We start from the raw sequence: 16409 nt of genomic DNA on the forward strand, positions 1-16409 counted from the left end.
GATTTCCAGAGAAACTAGTCTTGGTGTCCCCAGGAGTCCATTTTTTTTCCTGGAATTGTTTTCATTGTTGTGGCCCATTGACGTAGATGGTAGGAGACTCTCTATTGAGTGCTAAGAAACAAAAACACTATTACCAGTGTGCTTTTATGCAATTCATGCACAGGTCTCTGCTTGCATTCTGCTATTCCCTTCCTTTCCTGTTTCATTCCCCACAACTTGGCATTTCTAAAGTACCTGTTCTGCGCTGTGTCGGTACAGGTCGCCTGCACAACATGACTCTCATGACGGGCCCTGTGCTTCTCTTAGTCCAAACCCGGTAAACTCCATGAGCAAACAAGCTTGCAGAGGAGGCTGCATTGACAGAGACCTGGCTTGTTCCCTTTGTAGCAGTGATGCAGCAGGGTATCACAAAACACTGATCTGATCAATACAAATGATACTGGTGATCTAAAAGCCATTTCTTTTAGCCTGAGTGCTAGAAGAGCCAGAGTCTGTCTGGCATTCTTAATGCTATGGATTGCTAGTATGTATGTGGTTTTTTTTTTTTTAAATCTTGGCACTAGTCCTCCTGATGTCATACTTGTGATGCAGTGTGACTAGGCAGTCTGAAATTCTGGACAGCAGTGCAGTTGATATTATTTTATTTCCCACCACACTGTCACCCTGTCCCACGCCTACCATACTCGCACAAACATCTGTATCTGGAATTAGTTTCTAAAGTCTTGTGTTTTTTAGTTAGCAATGTGTATTTTAGAGTTCAATATACAAGGAAGCTTTATTAGCCATGCTGATAATCCATGATATGCCAAAATTATACAATGCTTCTGAGTATTCTGGGGGCATTTGTGTATGTATGGTTTTTATTTGCTGTGACTTAGTGTGATTTTTTTCAAAGGAAACTTTTTGGATTCTTGGCATGCAGCACTTTAAAGGATCCTGTTGTGCAGAAAGTTTTGAGCCTCCATTCTCTGAAAAGCAGACCTGCTCACTCTGTGTCACTTGAGTGCCTTAAATTCCAGCACCTATGATCCCAGTTGAAGTGTGAGGATTTAGGCCACGTTATCAGTTGCAACTTTCAGGGCCTAAAACTGCTGCTGTCATTAGAGATGTGGGCACCGGCTGCCTACTGTTTTGCCAGCTAAAGAAAATAGCTGGCAAAACAAACTGATCTACCCCAGTTTTAATATATGATGTCACGTTCTGATCTTACCTTTTTCTCTTTCAGCTTTAGCAGGGAGTAATAGCTGTCTCTGGGTCTAAAGCTGAAGTTGGATGTCTCTCTTGGCTAATAAGGCCAAAGAGACTTGCAGCTTTCTCTCTCAATTGTAGTATCTAAATCAGATTTTAGAAGAGCTCATTCCCTGCAAATTCAGCCAGTTTCCTGCTAAGCAGGAAAATCAGGCCTCTATTGTTCACATGTTTGACTTGGAAGAAGGCACCTCTGTCCTGTTTGGCATAGACCATCCAGTCTATTGATGCAGCAAACTGCTACCTTCCCTTCAGAAGTGAAGAAAAGCAGGTGGGAATGCTGGATATTTGGAGCCCTTCAAAGAAGCTTTGCAGGGTGGTTTAGTGAATAATTGCTGAGAAATTGTCAACTGAAAGGTGGGAGGGATTCCCAAGGTAGTGTTTACGGGTTGTTGTCCTGGAGTGAGGAATCGCTGTGCTGTAGATCTGCTAGGTAGATTGCCTGCCTCCAGTGCATGATTATTCAAAGCAGATGGATGGCCTCGGGGAATGGGCTGTTGAGACCAAGGATCTAACAAGCCTCTCAGCTGCTATTCTTATAGCTTACTTTCTTGGTCTTCTGTGGCTTAAAATGCTGACTAGGGTTTTTTTTAGGTCTGCCTTTGAGAAGGGGGTCCCATTTCTGATATATTGCATTAGCTAATAGTTGCATGCTTTCAAAACCATTATGCAAACATCTTGTCTATAACCTCACTACCCTTTGCAATTTTAATATATTAATCCTTGATAAGTGCTATTTATTCCTGTGATGCAGGAAAATGCTACCTGCCAGACTGGGCATTGAGGCACTGAGAAGATATGTGGCAAAGCATAGAATTAAACACGGGTTGTCGAGCTCACGGGCTAAAACTCTGATCATGGGACCATTCTTTTACTGTCTCTCCTATAAATCATGTGGATGAATACATGCACAAGAGATGAGTGTGATTATTGGACAGGAAGACGACAATTGCCAATTTGTAACAATACTAAAATAATCCTAGTGTTTTGAGAGTACCCAGAAATAGTCTCTCACAGGTATTTCTGTGTCCAGCTGCATGGCTCCAGCTGTTTGAAGGCTGAAAGCTTCTTGGCAGACTGCACAGTAGTTGAGCTGGACACAACAGTTGTCACTGTTGTGCTTTCAGTGAGATGGAATCTGCAGGCTTTGGTGTAACGCGGTGGGCCTAGGTCTGCCAGCTTCTTCGTGGTGAAGATGTGGCTTTGCTGGCCCAGGGTCTGTTTCATTCTTGTGGTGTAGGGAAATGCTACCTGACTGGGAGTCTGCCTGCCAATGTAGGGTCTAATAACAAATCTAAGGTCTAAGCATTGTGTATTCATCTTGGTTATTTAGCTGTAAACATGGTGCCGTACCTGCCTTGATGTACCTCTGCAGAACTTGCACAAACAAAGATGTCAGTGGTTGAACTCCTTATCTTTTGGGTGTTCAATCTGGGGCACCTTTTAAAGGAGGGACTTCTTTTTTTCTCTCAAGGTAGCACTTTCTAAACTCTGGTATTACATGTTGGACACCTGAAAAGAGATGTGGCTGTTAGAAATTCAAGTCATAGTAATTTGAACTGCTAGGTGACTGGAAAAACCTTAGCCATATTCTGAAGGCTTCCACAGTCTTAATGGAGACAGTGATTTCTAAACTAACAGGAAGTGATTTCTAAACTAAAGGGAAAACTAACAGGAACCACCATGAGGTATTTGCAGAGATGTTAATTGATCTTGATTTTATAGTCTTTACCATCCCCCCCCTTTATTATGGGACAGTATTTCAGACACCCAGTGTGGTAACGTTTGAATTTTAAAACCCCGATGATAATATTGCAGGGGCTACATAAATGTGAGAGACTTGGCCTATTGTGGATAAAAAGAGTGCATATGTGATGCTTGTAGGTTGAAAATATCCTGCTGCATGATCGCGGCCATTATGTCCTGTGTGACTTCGGAAGCGCCACCAACAAATTCCAGAACCCTCAGACTGAAGGAGTGAACGCAGTCGAAGAAGAGATCAAAAAGTAAGTTTGTCTGTTTGCTTTTTTTAACCCAGGCCTGTTTCCTTGCAAGGCAAATACTTGCTGTACTGGAACCAAACTATGCTTAGGTCTGGCAAAGCAGATTCGATGCTTTGGAGGTGAAAAAAAATCGGCTTGGGAACTGCTTTGGGTTTGGTAGGACTTGTGTATTGATAGACATGGACCAGCTCTGGGATGCACTGATAGGACAGTGTGGTTGCAAGAGTCAGTCCCTCACTCCTTTCAACTGCAGAGACAGTGAATGACAAGATACTCCAGTATATATTGCCAGCAGCCTTCCATGATCAAGGTTAGATGAGGCTAGGCTATGACATCTGTAAATCATAGATCCACTCGATACAGAGTGTCATCATTGGGGGTCTTGGACTGTGGCAGTCTGTTGCTTTCCTGTGTGCGGTGCTTGGCTTAAGATGATGCAGTTTCCACTTCCATTTGAATTGCAAAGTAGCCTTCCTCCTGGTTATCATAACTGAACAGGAATTTCAGCATGGGAGTCTATTTATTAGAAGCTATGTACTTGTATATTGGCTGAAGTCCCATGAGTGAGGACAAAGAAAGGGGCATGCAACTATCTATAACATTTGAGAATAAGCAAATATTATGAATTCCTGCATCCCATTCTTAAGACGAGAATATATTTTCTATGTAAACTTTGGCTGTAGAAAGGATTTTGCTGCAGCCTTTGTTTTCCAGGAAATTTGTGGAAGTTAAGTTTCTGCTTTTCATAACTAGGTTCACTCTTATGTCCTATAAAAATCTAAATCTCTAAATTGAATTGGAACTGTTTTAACTAGTTGAAAATTTCAGTACCTAGCCCATTTCCATTACTGTGAGGCAAAGTTGGAATAATTGAGGAAAATACTGTATAATTGGAATGAACTGATTTTTTCTTCCCTGACTGTGGTTTCAGTTCACTCATGGACCTTTCTGTTGTAGGTACACGACACTATCGTATAGAGCACCAGAAATGGTCAACCTCTATAGCGGCAAACTTATTACTACAAAAGCAGATATATGGGTATGTACAAAACCTATGTGGTATTCATAAAGCTGACATGCACTCCCAGTTAAAAAAACAACCTGCAACTTGTAATTGTGTGTTAACTAATGGATAGACTTAAACACCCCTTTGTGGCAGAGATGACCAAGCTCTTTGTAGAAGGAACCATTATTTGACCTTTGGGTTCGGTTATTACAAATGTTGTTTCATATTTCACAGGCTGATTCACGAGATGATAATTGCCCACTCTATTAAGCTGCTGCCTTCTCTGTTGCCTTCATTGAGAGCTGGGTGCAGTTCTTGGCTGAACAGTTCATTGTGAGACCTAGTCAACTTTTAATGAATTTACAACCTCCAAGCTTTTTTATTTCACATAAAACCCAAACTTGATAGTGAAGATGACCCAAAGCAATCTCTGGCTCTGCACCTTGAGCATGTGACATCAAAATGGGACAAAATTAAAAAAATCCCAGTCAAAAATCAGACTGATACAAGGTCCTTCTGGGAAGAGTTAACTCCCTTTTGTTTCTCAAACCTGGCCAGGATATGGGCTTTGTACAGAAACCAGATGCATTACCTCACTTTGGGTGATGCTTTTTTGTTTTTTAGCTCTGACTTATAAAACTGTTGACGTGACTTTCTTCCCAATGGAAGGTGAAACTATTGTATAATGTGTAACCATATAACCCAATGCAGTCTGGAGGGTTTATCTTCAAATCAGATTTAAAACAGTCTTTGGTGGCTGTGATGTAATGGTAATCCTGCAAAAGCAAGGAACAGAAGAAAATGAAATGTGTCTAATGCTACTTTTGAGTGTATCTGAGTGTTTTGCCAAGCTCTGAGTTAGATAATAGTGAGGCAGGTAGTGGCTGTGTCTGTAAGAAGGGTTGAACTGTATCCTCAACAATGCCCTACATACACAGCTTGGTATATGTGAAAGGGGGAAGAAAACACTAGCACTGTATAGTCTGCCTGGGAAAGAGACTACTTTCCTTGCTAGGATTTGCAAACATGCATAGTCCTAATTCAGGTTCCGGTAGTTCAGTGGGAATGCTTGCATTGTATGCTAGCGTGCCATAATGGAAAGGGCAGTAGACTGGGAGCTAAGGAACTGGGGAAGAAATTGCACAGCAGTAACAACATTACTAGCTTCTAGAGCTCTGGAAGTGGCCAGGGGAGAATTTTGCTGGCTCGGGCCTGGCACAAGACAACCAACCCACCACAGTTCCCAGCCTGGCATGGTCCTACAGAGATTCTGGGTGGCAGTGCCACCCATAAGCAGCAAAGTATGTGTCCTTCAGGACTGTCTTAATTGTGCTGGCTTCTGCTGCAGCTTGGAATCAGAAAGGCACAAAGGTTTAAAGCATGACGTTAGGTGCTTCTGTTCCCATCTCTCTGTCTTTGCCACTCCTCCCACTGTTTCTTCTTTTCTGCCTGCCTTGTTGCGTGGCAGCGACTGACTGGCTGCCACTGTGTAGGGTGCTGCACACAATGGCTCTGAGTTCAGCTGGAGCATCCAGTGCCACTGCCACACGAATCCTTCCTTATAAAGTCTGTGTATTTCATGTGGCTGTCCCATAAATTGCACTTGAAGACCTTGGGTGAATTTTTAAACAAGCCTGTTCAGTGGAATTTTGCATCACTCTTGTGTGCAGGTAGCCACAGACTGGCCAGGGCTAGGAAGAAATGTGCCACTCGTTGGGATGTTGGTACTAGCCTGCATTGCCACACAAGCTTTGCATCTTCTGAAACAGCTGGTTCTGGTGACTGCCAAGGGCAGGGTGCAGGATTGGCCAACCTGCTCTAGCTTGGCAGTTCGCAGACAGGCCATCCAGCTCTGTTAAACCTTCTCTTTCTTGTATTTTGCTTCCATCCCTCTCTCCTGTTAATATACATGCCTGGTGGCCTGGCAAAAACACCATTTGTACTTGGATAACTATGCCATTTTCTGGAGCATGGTGGCACAGGTTTGGTAGTGTAGGAACTTGCTATGTCTGCAAAGGGATGAGTTCAAGCCCTAGCCATGCCAAAGGCCCAGCTATGAAGGGGCATCTGGTTAGACAGGTTGGTCAATCCAAGGTATCTGGATGCAGGGCTAGCCACATCTTTCTCTTGTGTGTTTATAGGCTGCAGGAGCTGATGTGCCCTTAATTTCATTAGCAGCTCAATGAGCTCTTCATCTCAGGCAGGCTGGACTCTGATTTTTTTTTTTTGATAACTATATCAGCTGTGGGGAGAAGAGGATGTTTTTTAATACAGTACTTAATGATGGAACTCCTTGTGTGGATGCAGCTATAGCCTATAAAGGTGTCTTATACTAGCATAGCTTTCCCCTTGATTTATACCTACATTTTTACTGGCACAGCTATTGTAGTCAGGGGCATGATTCCTGCCCTTTGACCCTCCAACCCAAAACATGACATTGTGAAGCTGGTAAAAAAACAAACAAACCAACAGGTATAGATGTACTTGTCATTTTCAAAATAGTCACATCTACAGAGCTGATGCCTGAGAGCATTGTTTCACCCAAACTAGGAGAGTATGGCCAGTTTAACTCCTGCTCGATATGGTACAGTTTCCTGGTGTAGAGAAGATCTAGATCTTTTTGGAAATGCAGAGTGGTAGAATACAGCTGGCTGTGACAACAGGAATTGCTTTGGGTAAAGAAAACATTGTGGGCAAAACTCACAGGCACAAAATTAACCCTGAGTAGCATGCAATTGTCCTTTCTACTTGAGGGGGAGGGCAATGGCAGGTGTGTATGGAAAATGTGTTAAGGCCAGGTGCCTACAAGCTTTTATTTTCCCACAGGAGCAAAGAAAAAGCCTGAGCTATGCTTAGATTAATTTGAGGTGAAGTAGAATAGCTGTATCTGAGTCCCCTCCACAGGTGATACAGATAGAGGATTAGCCACAGTCTTAAAAACCTTGGTATATGTCTGGCTTTCTTGAACCTTTTAATTCTTGGTGTGTTATCATCACAGTACCCCTGTGAGACAGGGAAATGTCTCTATCCTCGTTTTATAGATGGGGAGCTCAAGTATAGAGACTAAATGGGTAGCTCTAGGTCATTCCAGAAACCTGTAGCAGAGCCAGAAAGAGAACCCTGCCTAAGTTCTATGTTACCACCCAGAGCAATGGACCGTCCTGCTGGTTAATCGATAGTGGCCATGAAGGTACATGCGCTACAGTTCCACTGTGCTGATGGCTTCTCCCTGCTTTGTCTTCTCCTCAGGCCCTTGGCTGCTTGCTGTACAAATTGTGCTATTTCACTTTACCATTTGGTGAAAGTCAGGTGGCCATCTGTGATGGGAACTTCACCATTCCAGACAACTCGCGGTACTCCCAGGACATGCATTGCCTCATCCGTGAGTACCTTGGTGACAGCATCCTAGTTGGCTTTTAAGTTTTTCCCCTTAAACTGCTTGTTGCTCTGTTTGCAAACCCTCAAATATCTATGCTAAGGACCTGCAGCTCTCCACTCTCCACAAGGATGAACAACCTGGACATATAGCAAGCAGCTTGAACAACAGCTGTGTGAAAAAAAGACTTATGACAAAGAGGCTTCTATTTGGAGGGGTGTTTGCAATTGGTGTGGGAAACCAGGGAAGTAGACAACCACTGGGTTTCTTAAATTCTTCCAGGATCTTCCACAACACGCCTTTTTATGCAGAGATGTCTCCAGTAATAAATTCATGTGCGTAAGGAGCTGAAGGGAACAGCGGTGACTTAGACTACTGATAAGAATTCATCTCCTGCGAATTGAGAAACAGGACTGAAATGATTATAAATAACCCACTGACTAAAGTGAATGTGTAATTAAGGGTACAATGCATGTCTGTTGGCAAAGCTGCAGCAGCTTGCCTCCTTTCACTTCACATGGGGTTTACCAGCCGAAATCTTGATTAGCGCAGACTCAGATGTGTTATTGAAATAGCCTGGCACTTCTCCACCTGTCCACATGCCCAGATGTGGGCTGTTGGCCTTTCTCCGTGTGAGAGAAGGGCCAGCCATGTCCAGAGACTGGATTAGGTGCCTCTAGGCTCCACTTACTCAAAATAATTCCCATGACCAAGGCAGGCTGCAGGGTTCAGAAGCCTTTCTCTTGGCTTCTCTTCCTCTCTGCTTCAGAACCTGTCATAGGAACACCTTGCTTTCAGCTGAGCTGTTCAGCTCTTTATCAGTATCACTTCACTATCCTGCTAATTGAACAGGGCTGGGTAATCCCAGGCCCTCAGTCCCCTTCCAGCTTAGTTGGAACAGATGTTACAAGCTTGCTAGCTGCATTCAAGAGGGGTACATTTAAACTTCACTGTGTGCATAACATGAGTTTATTCAAGTGATAGATAATGCAAATAGCCTTTATTTATACTTTCAAGGAGAGATGGGTTTGGTGCTGCTTGAAACTCCTAAACCCAGACAGGTTCTAATTTAAATAAGCTACCATTGCTTTATAGTTGAAGAAGGGAAGTGACTGACTCTTGCACAAGAAACCTGGTACCTCTTATTGTAGACACACAGTCAGAGGTTCCACAGGAAGATAAGTGTGCTCACTTTTGCTTGCTTAGAAAAGCAAATGGACTTGGATTTAATTAAAGCTAGCCCTACTATCTTTGCCCACAAGGAGAGCTTTATCACTGATCCCGACAAATAAGCAGTAGGGCTCTAGGACTGCAACTGCAGACGTGATGTAGGTGTGCCAAGCCATGACTCAAATTGTCAAGCATGGAGCAGGATTCTGTACTGGATAGGTAGGTAGTCACAGCAGGGTGCAGCTTGGTCATATGATCATTTGAGAGTTTACATCTTCGGATGTTTCATAACCTAAGTCTTCTGACGCATCTTTTTTTAGGGTATATGCTTGAACCAGATCCTGACAAGAGGCCTGATATTTACCAAATCTCATACTTCGCTTTCAAGTTAGTAAAGAGAGAGTGCCCAGTTCAGAATGTGCAGGTGAGTTGTTGCGGTCTATTCTGGCAGAGTTGAGAGTGGGTAGAGTGAACTCCAAGGGATTTGTGGTGCATTTCTTTTAGTCATTTAATTCAGGCAGTTGGAGAAACCCCTGGACGTAGTGGAGGATTTAGCTCTGGTGTGGCTGGGAAGGTGCTGGGAAGAAACGGCTTCCTGCATGGCAGTATCTATTCGTTGCTGGGTCCAAAACCAGTAGTGGAAAGGGTGACTAGGAGAGTTGTGGGCTTCTAACTCGCATGAAGGTGCATGCAGCTAGGATAAATCCCTGGAGGTCTGGCTCTTCTGGCCTCAGAAGAAATCGACCAAATCTCTCTTGCTGAGTATTAGCAAACCAAACGGTGAAAACATCTCCCTTGAAAGGTGAGCAGATGGTAATGAAGGGAGTAAACATGTAAAGGAGTGTCCTTTTTATGTATGCTTCAGTGCTGGTTCCAAGGCAGTGGTTACGGTGATGTTACAGTCAGATAGAAGGTGTGTCTGACACTTATTATACCTGTTTATTAGACTGTGGTTTCAGTGTGGGGCTGACAGGTGTTTTACAGCATAAGGGACATTTGGGTGCTACCGAACTTTAAGTTGCCTAAGGATTTGGCCACTTTTTTTTTTTTCATGCACTTCCAATTTACATTCCTTTGTTCAGTGGGATTTTGTTGTTTATTAACGTAAGTGAAGTTTTGCTGAAAAGTATGAACAGATGTTGCCCATAACCTGTTACCTTTTAAAGGACTCCCTTGTGTTTATCAACCACTTATCAGTCCTCATGTTAATTTGCCCTCAAACTCCAAGCATGGTTATGATATCTTGATTATAAGACTGTCTTGGGTTTTTTGTTGTTGTTTTTCCCCCTGAAAGGCTTTCCCATGCTTCTGTTTTCCATGCAACTAATGTTGCAGGATCAGAGATGAGCTAAGGGAGTGATGGAGTGGTCTGTGCCCAACAGGCGCCTACTCTACTTGCTTTTGCAAACTTCACTTACGTTCCTATGTCATTTCTATCTTGTGGATATGAAATCTTACAGTTTTCGGTTTTGCAGAACTCTCCACTTCCAGCTAAGCTCCCAGAACCAGTGAAAGCTAGTGAAGCTGCTGCAAAGAAGAGCCAGCCAAAGGCCAGGTAGGAACTTCCATGTTAAATGTATCTCTTGCTGTCAGCATCTCTGGTTTGCAGTGGAGATGCTGTTCAACCTCAGTAATGCACACTAGTAGAAAAGAGATGGAAGTTCCTGGGGAAACCCTCTGAGACTTCTTTAGCAAAATAAAAATGCCTGTTAAACTGAAAGGCAGCAAATGCTGAGAGATGGAAGAATTCCTTTCCTGTGTGGATAAGAGTGAGTATGAGTCAGCTGCGGGGCTGTCTGAAGTAACGGCACCATCTGAGTGTAGCAGCTTGAAGGCTGCATGCCAAAGATTTTACTCTGTGCTGTATTGTCCCTGCTAAGGGCCTTACCCTGAGCCTCATGAAGTCAGTAAAAAGGCTCCCATTGCCTTAACCACATAAAGAAATGGGAGACTAAACAAGGTGCACTGGAGCTTCTGTTTTGAGAAACCTCGTAGTTCTTATCTGGAGAGCGTGACTTGTGTGTGGTATGCTACAAAGGGAGTTGGAGGTCACATCCTTTGGACTTTGGACAATTGCTTGCCTGTGACCACAGGGAATTGGACTGGATGATGTAGGGGACCTCTGATTGTCCTGCATTCCTCTGACTTGAGTGGGCTTTAAAGCAAATCCACAGGAACTGCACTGGGACTAGTTTGATCCATGAGTTTCCCCGCTTCCCTGCAAAACAGACCAGAGAATCTTCCAAACCTTTGCTTCCAGCCTCTAATTTCTGTTTTTGGAAAAAGTAACTCCCTAGGACAGTGGTTTCCAGCCTTTTCCTCAGCATGACCCCATTGCCTCAGCATGGCCCCTCACTCCCAACCTATAGCCCCCTGGCCCTGCTGGTGCCCCTTGCTTCTGACTTGCAGCCCCCTGTCCCCCCCAGCAGCACACGACCCCCAGGTGCTGCTTGCAGGAGGTGGTGGCTACAGTGGCCAGAGCAGAGCATGGAGCCCAGCTCCTTCTCCCCCTTCTCCTCCACCCCTTCCCCTGCGGACAGTATGGCAACAGAGCCCATCAGGGAGGGAAGAGGCATGGATGCAGGCTTCCCCACCCCTCCACTTGCGGGCCCTGTGGCTGAGTGGGTGGGACCCAGTGCACGAGGGCTTCTGGGAGCTCCATACTGGCTGTGCTACCATAGTGAGGCACTCCCTACCAGCCCAGCAGAGGCATGGAGTTGTGCCTCCCACTGCTAACAGGCAGGCAGGGAGCAATTCACCATGGTGGCCCATCTGTGATGGGGTTCCCAGCAGTGGCACTGAGCCTCTCTGCCCCATTTGTGCTGTGGAGGCCCCTGGTGGGAGGGCAGCAGGATGGGGAGACTTGAGCATGCAGGGGGCAGCCCACGTCTGCCCCCACCCTGCACACATCTGAGGGACACATGCTCCCCCATGCCTAACCTCCCTGGGAGTGCATGAAGCCCCCCCACCTCCCCTGGATAAGCTGCCTGTGGCTCTGTCCTGCTCCCCCAGCTGCGCTCTGCATTCCCTCCCCAGCCCCAGGCCCCATGCACCAGCCCAGCTGGGCAGCACCCCCAGCTCTGCCCCACTCCTTCCCTTCCTCCCCCACCATGGAGGCCACAGTCTGCCCTCCGTCCCCCACCACCTAGATTTACCTGGAGGGAGCTGCAGGAGCTGCTCTCCATGCTGCCTGGGTGCCACGTGCATGTACATGCACTTGTGGCCCCCTGCCTCGTCACCCTCCTCCCAGTCCTCCCAGGAACTCTGCCAGCCTGCAAGGGGAACCCACCATTTCCTGCTGCTTTTCTCCTTTAAAGAAAAAAATCCATGTTTTTCTATGTTTTTCTGCAGCAAACAGAAAACCTGGATCCCTGTATAATCTGTCAACATTGAGTGTCTTTGTGACCCCATTTTCTTCTACTGTTGCAATCTCAAATGGGGTTTCAACTCCAAGGTTGGGAACTGCTGACCTAGAAGGACCTATTGTGCTCTTAGCTTATTGCTGGCTTCCTTGCCCTTCTTCCCCCTGCTGTTCTGTTACCCCTGCTTGCCATATTATATGAACTCAGATTATAATCTCTTCAGGAACAGGAGCTTGGCACTCTCTTGCCTACTTTTAGGGACTGGATGTTCACAGACACCACAAAAATAATCATTTTCTTCAAAATTGGGAAGAGCATCCTTTTGTCAAGATGACTAGCTGGTACCAACTAACCCCAGATGTTTACTGTGTTTTGGCTTTTGTAACCGAGCTTCAGTCAGCCTCCTGCCAGTAGAATCACTTTGTATCTAGCTCAGCAAACAAAAGTACAGGAGGGCATTAAGATGCCTTCTGCTTCTCCAGGCATGAGAATGCCCTGCTGGTTCCTGTTGTCACAGGATGGTAAATAGGAAGAAAAATTAGGGAAAAGCCCAAGGGCTGCGCAAAATGGCTATGTTTTTATTCTGTTTAAGATTCGGCTGTTTCAGAGGGACAGTGATTTTGTTTTGGTGTTTCGGATCACTGTTCCATTTCGATTTGGCCAAATCTGTTTCGGAGTTTTGACTCTGTTTTGGTGATTTGGCTATAGGCTATAATAGGGAATCACTAAAATGTCTATCCCTTTGTCATTTCTTGGCTGACTCAGATGAAACTTGCCGGGATGGTAGCCCCTTCTGAGGACATGAAGCCTGCCAAGTTTTAAGGAGATAGGTGCAGGGGTTTTTGTGAAACTGCAGCTCAAACTGTTCAATGCAAAACTCGTATCATTTGCTGGCAGTGGCAGCACACGGATCCAGGGGTCTGCGCCCCCTGGGAGGACTATGGGGCTGGGCCAGACTCCTTCTGGGGGGTTCAGGCCCCTGGATCCATGCACGGGATGACAGCAGGCTGCTCTCCCTCCCCCAGAGCACTGGAGTTGGAAGGGACCTTGGGGACAGATTGCAGATGCTGGCCAGATGTCCATATCAGAGCAGTCCTTCCTCCCCATCCCTTGTCTTAGTGTTTGTTTCCCTGCAAGCCCGGCTCTGAAACTCCAAAATTTTCCGAAACATTTCGGTTGGTTTCGTTTAGTTTTGGCGATTTTGTTTTAGAGCCTTCTGTTTCATTTTGGATTAAGTGTTTTGGGTGCCAAAATGGTCCAAAACACCTCTGAAACGAAACGGCTGCCAAAGTTTCGCACAGCCCTACCAAGTACCTGCCGCTTCAGTTGAAGCCAGCTTAGCATATTAGGAGTACTTTTTAGGATGCCAATCTAAACAATTTTGCTTAAGGACACCAGCTGCTATTAAGCTAATTCATTATGCCCTTCATCTGCTCTTCTGTAAATCTATAAAAAGTGCAGACTTAAATAGCACGATGTAGCCAACGTTTGAATGCATTAAGTGATTTTGACAAGTTCCAGCTGTCCAGCAGGAGGAAAAGCCATAATCATGTGAGAAGTCAAAATGAATGTGCTGGATTGATGTATATATATATTTTTTTGCAAGTGCATTTGTTCCAATTTTGCTCTGACTAGCAGTAGCCTGTGAAAGAATGACTCATAGGCATTGGCTCCAATATCTGTTTCACCTTCATTTATTCACTTGCCACATAAGCAATGTTGGCTGTTGTCAGCACCATGCCATGTGCCACATGTGCTAACAATTGCTCTGTTCTCATGGAGGGGTTCCATGATACAGAGTGGGGTAAATGATGGGGAATTAGGACTTGTAGGACCTGTTTTCGTCGGTGCCACTGACTGGCCATGTCTACACGAGATGCTAACACCAGTTGCATAAACAAGTACTAAATGACTGTGCAGTTACAGCTGCGCAGTCAGCATCTTATGTAGATGTGACCTCTGTCTTGTTGTCCTTGGACAAGTTTCACCTGCCTGCCTCAAATACCCTCCTCTTGAACAATGTAGTTAAGATATTTCCTGGTTCTAATAAAGCACATTGATTTCTATTGATGAAAGTGTGGGGTATGGGACAATGTAATAGTAGGATGATAGTTCAGCCATTTCTGGCCTCTGGACTAGAGAGTTGTTTTGTCTGAAATTTTTGGGTCTGTTCAGTTTTTTTTTTTAACCATCAGTTCCTTAGCCTTTTACATCTGGTTCATAAGAAGAACCCTGAAGGACCTTAGATCTTGTTATGATCACCATTGCTTTGTGTGCATCAGGCCCCTATAACGCATCATATTTCCTGCCTTGCAAATCTGTAAACTGCATCCATTCAAGCTGCCATCTTTTGAAGCATGTTTCTTTTTATTTTTATCCTTCATTTTTGATTCCCCTCCTGACAGGCTGACTGATCCTGTTCCTACAACAGAAACGTCCATCGCTCCACGCCAGAGACCCAAAGCTGGGCAGACGCAACCCAACCCTGGAATCCTACCCATCCAGCCTGCCTTGACCCCTAGAAAGAGGCCCACAGCCCAGGCAGCCATTCAGCCACAAGGTGAGGTGACTGCAGCTGTAATGTTGGGGCCCCCGTATGAAATGCACAGAACAGTGTTTAGAGCAAGCTTGACTCAGGCTTTTCACATGTGCTCCACAGCACTGAGGCTGAGGGCAGAGTCCCATAGGAGTGAATATGGCCAGAACAAATAGTCTTATGGAGACTGGATGAACTTCTAAAGATATTAATCTAACAAATGGAGATTAATTATTTTTCCATCAAAGCCATTTGATTTAATGGCTTTATCACCAGCACTTTAAAATATATGTGTGTTTTGCTGAATACTCTTCCTCCTGGTCTACCTTTTCTGATTTTCACTTAAATTAGCAACATGTTCTTTAGTTTTTTTAGTAAAATGTTTTCTTTAAAAACAACAACAAACATTGTTTCCCCCTTTCATTTTGGTCAAATGAATTCTTTACAGGAAGCTTCCAAAACCAGGTATATCTTTCCCTAAATTTCCTGCAAAAAAATATGGGACTGTTTGAACTCTTCTGTTTGTACCTGGTCTGATTTTAGCCAGAATCTATATTTAAAGCGGCTCTATATTAAAGAGTATTGGAAGTTCAGTTTTTGAGACCCTTTCTGAAGGAGAGGGTCTATGTTAATGTGTGCCTGAACTCTCCTGGAACTTCACCAGGTTTTGGAGCCTTTGCACAGCCTGACCCTCTGGTATGATTTTCCCCTTCCCAGTTGCAGGACCTGCTGCCCTGAGCAGTGGCCAGCCCTCACTTTCTGCAAGCGTTGCACAGCCAAAAGCACCACCTCAGCCAGCTGTGCCTCAGCCGAAGCAGGCCCCAGTTCCCCAACAGGCACCACCAGCCCAGCCCCAAGTCCCTTCCACGCCACCGCAGGCCACACCACAGCACCAGCAGCAGCTCTTCTTGAAACAGCAGCTCCTGCAGCAGCAGCAACAGCAGGCTGCATATTATCAACAGCAGCAGCAGCAGATGATGCAGGCACAACAGGTGAGTGTGGCAGGTTTCCTATACTTTGTGTCCCCTCTGGGCCACGTGCCCCCAGCAGGCAGTACAGATGGCACAAGCTTAGCATGGGGCTCTGGCCAGTGAGATGGGTGCAGGAGGTCCTTTTGGTCTTATTCCTGCTTTGATAGTATCTCAAGCTGCTCCTGTAACTGGGGCCTGATTGTATAAGCCACTGTACAGTGTCACCTGGTAGAAAGCAGCTGCTGCCTTTAAGAGTTTGCAGGCAAAGAATGGGAAAGGGAGTGTTGTGGCAAATGTTTAGTCTACAGCGGTATCAACCCCTGCCACAGAGCCCAAGAGCATTTAAGTATATAGAAAGCTGTCAGAGCTGGAACTCGGCCGAGACATCAAGGATGCTTCAGGCTCCTTCAACATATTTTGCATGTACCTTAATAACCACATGTGGTAGGGCCTGATGTTGGCTGGTCAGTGTATTGGTGATAGCTAATGCTGCAGCACTGACACCTGATTGAGTATTATTCACCAGGATGGGTTCATCACATCACTCTACAGAAGTTGCCATCAACCCAACCCTGCTCAGCAGCTGGCCATAACGATGTTGCTGCTTAATTCATAGACCATCTGTGAACAGGTTTTTGGCAAATAACTGCTATCAGTTAACCCAGCTGTAGCACAGACTCCTCTGGGAAAGGGCCCACCCACTTAATACTAAGGGCTGCTTTTTTGCAGCCTAGATA

The 16409-nt window shown here is 45.2% G+C and overlaps 1 protein-coding gene across 6 annotated transcripts in view; it reads left to right on the forward strand.

Annotated features, from left to right (window-relative positions):
* Window positions 1-16409, forward strand: part of AAK1 (AP2 associated kinase 1) — a 106159-nt gene that overhangs the window by 46293 nt on the left and 43457 nt on the right. For all 6 annotated transcript variants that reach the window (XM_019545924.1, XM_019545928.1, XM_019545925.1 and 3 more), the window contains exons 6-12: window positions 3133-3254; window positions 4209-4290; window positions 7507-7639; window positions 9124-9227; window positions 10279-10358; window positions 14571-14725; window positions 15419-15693. In XM_019545924.1, the coding sequence (XP_019401469.1) occupies window positions 3133-3254; window positions 4209-4290; window positions 7507-7639; window positions 9124-9227; window positions 10279-10358; window positions 14571-14725; window positions 15419-15693 (951 nt within the window). The remainder of the gene's footprint in view (window positions 1-3132; window positions 3255-4208; window positions 4291-7506; window positions 7640-9123; window positions 9228-10278; window positions 10359-14570; window positions 14726-15418; window positions 15694-16409) is intronic.

The sequence above is a fragment of the Crocodylus porosus genome, unplaced genomic scaffold (genome assembly GCF_001723895.1).
Source record: "Crocodylus porosus isolate Cpor-Errol unplaced genomic scaffold, CroPor_comp1, whole genome shotgun sequence".
Lineage (NCBI taxonomy): Eukaryota > Metazoa > Chordata > Crocodylia > Crocodylidae > Crocodylus > Crocodylus porosus.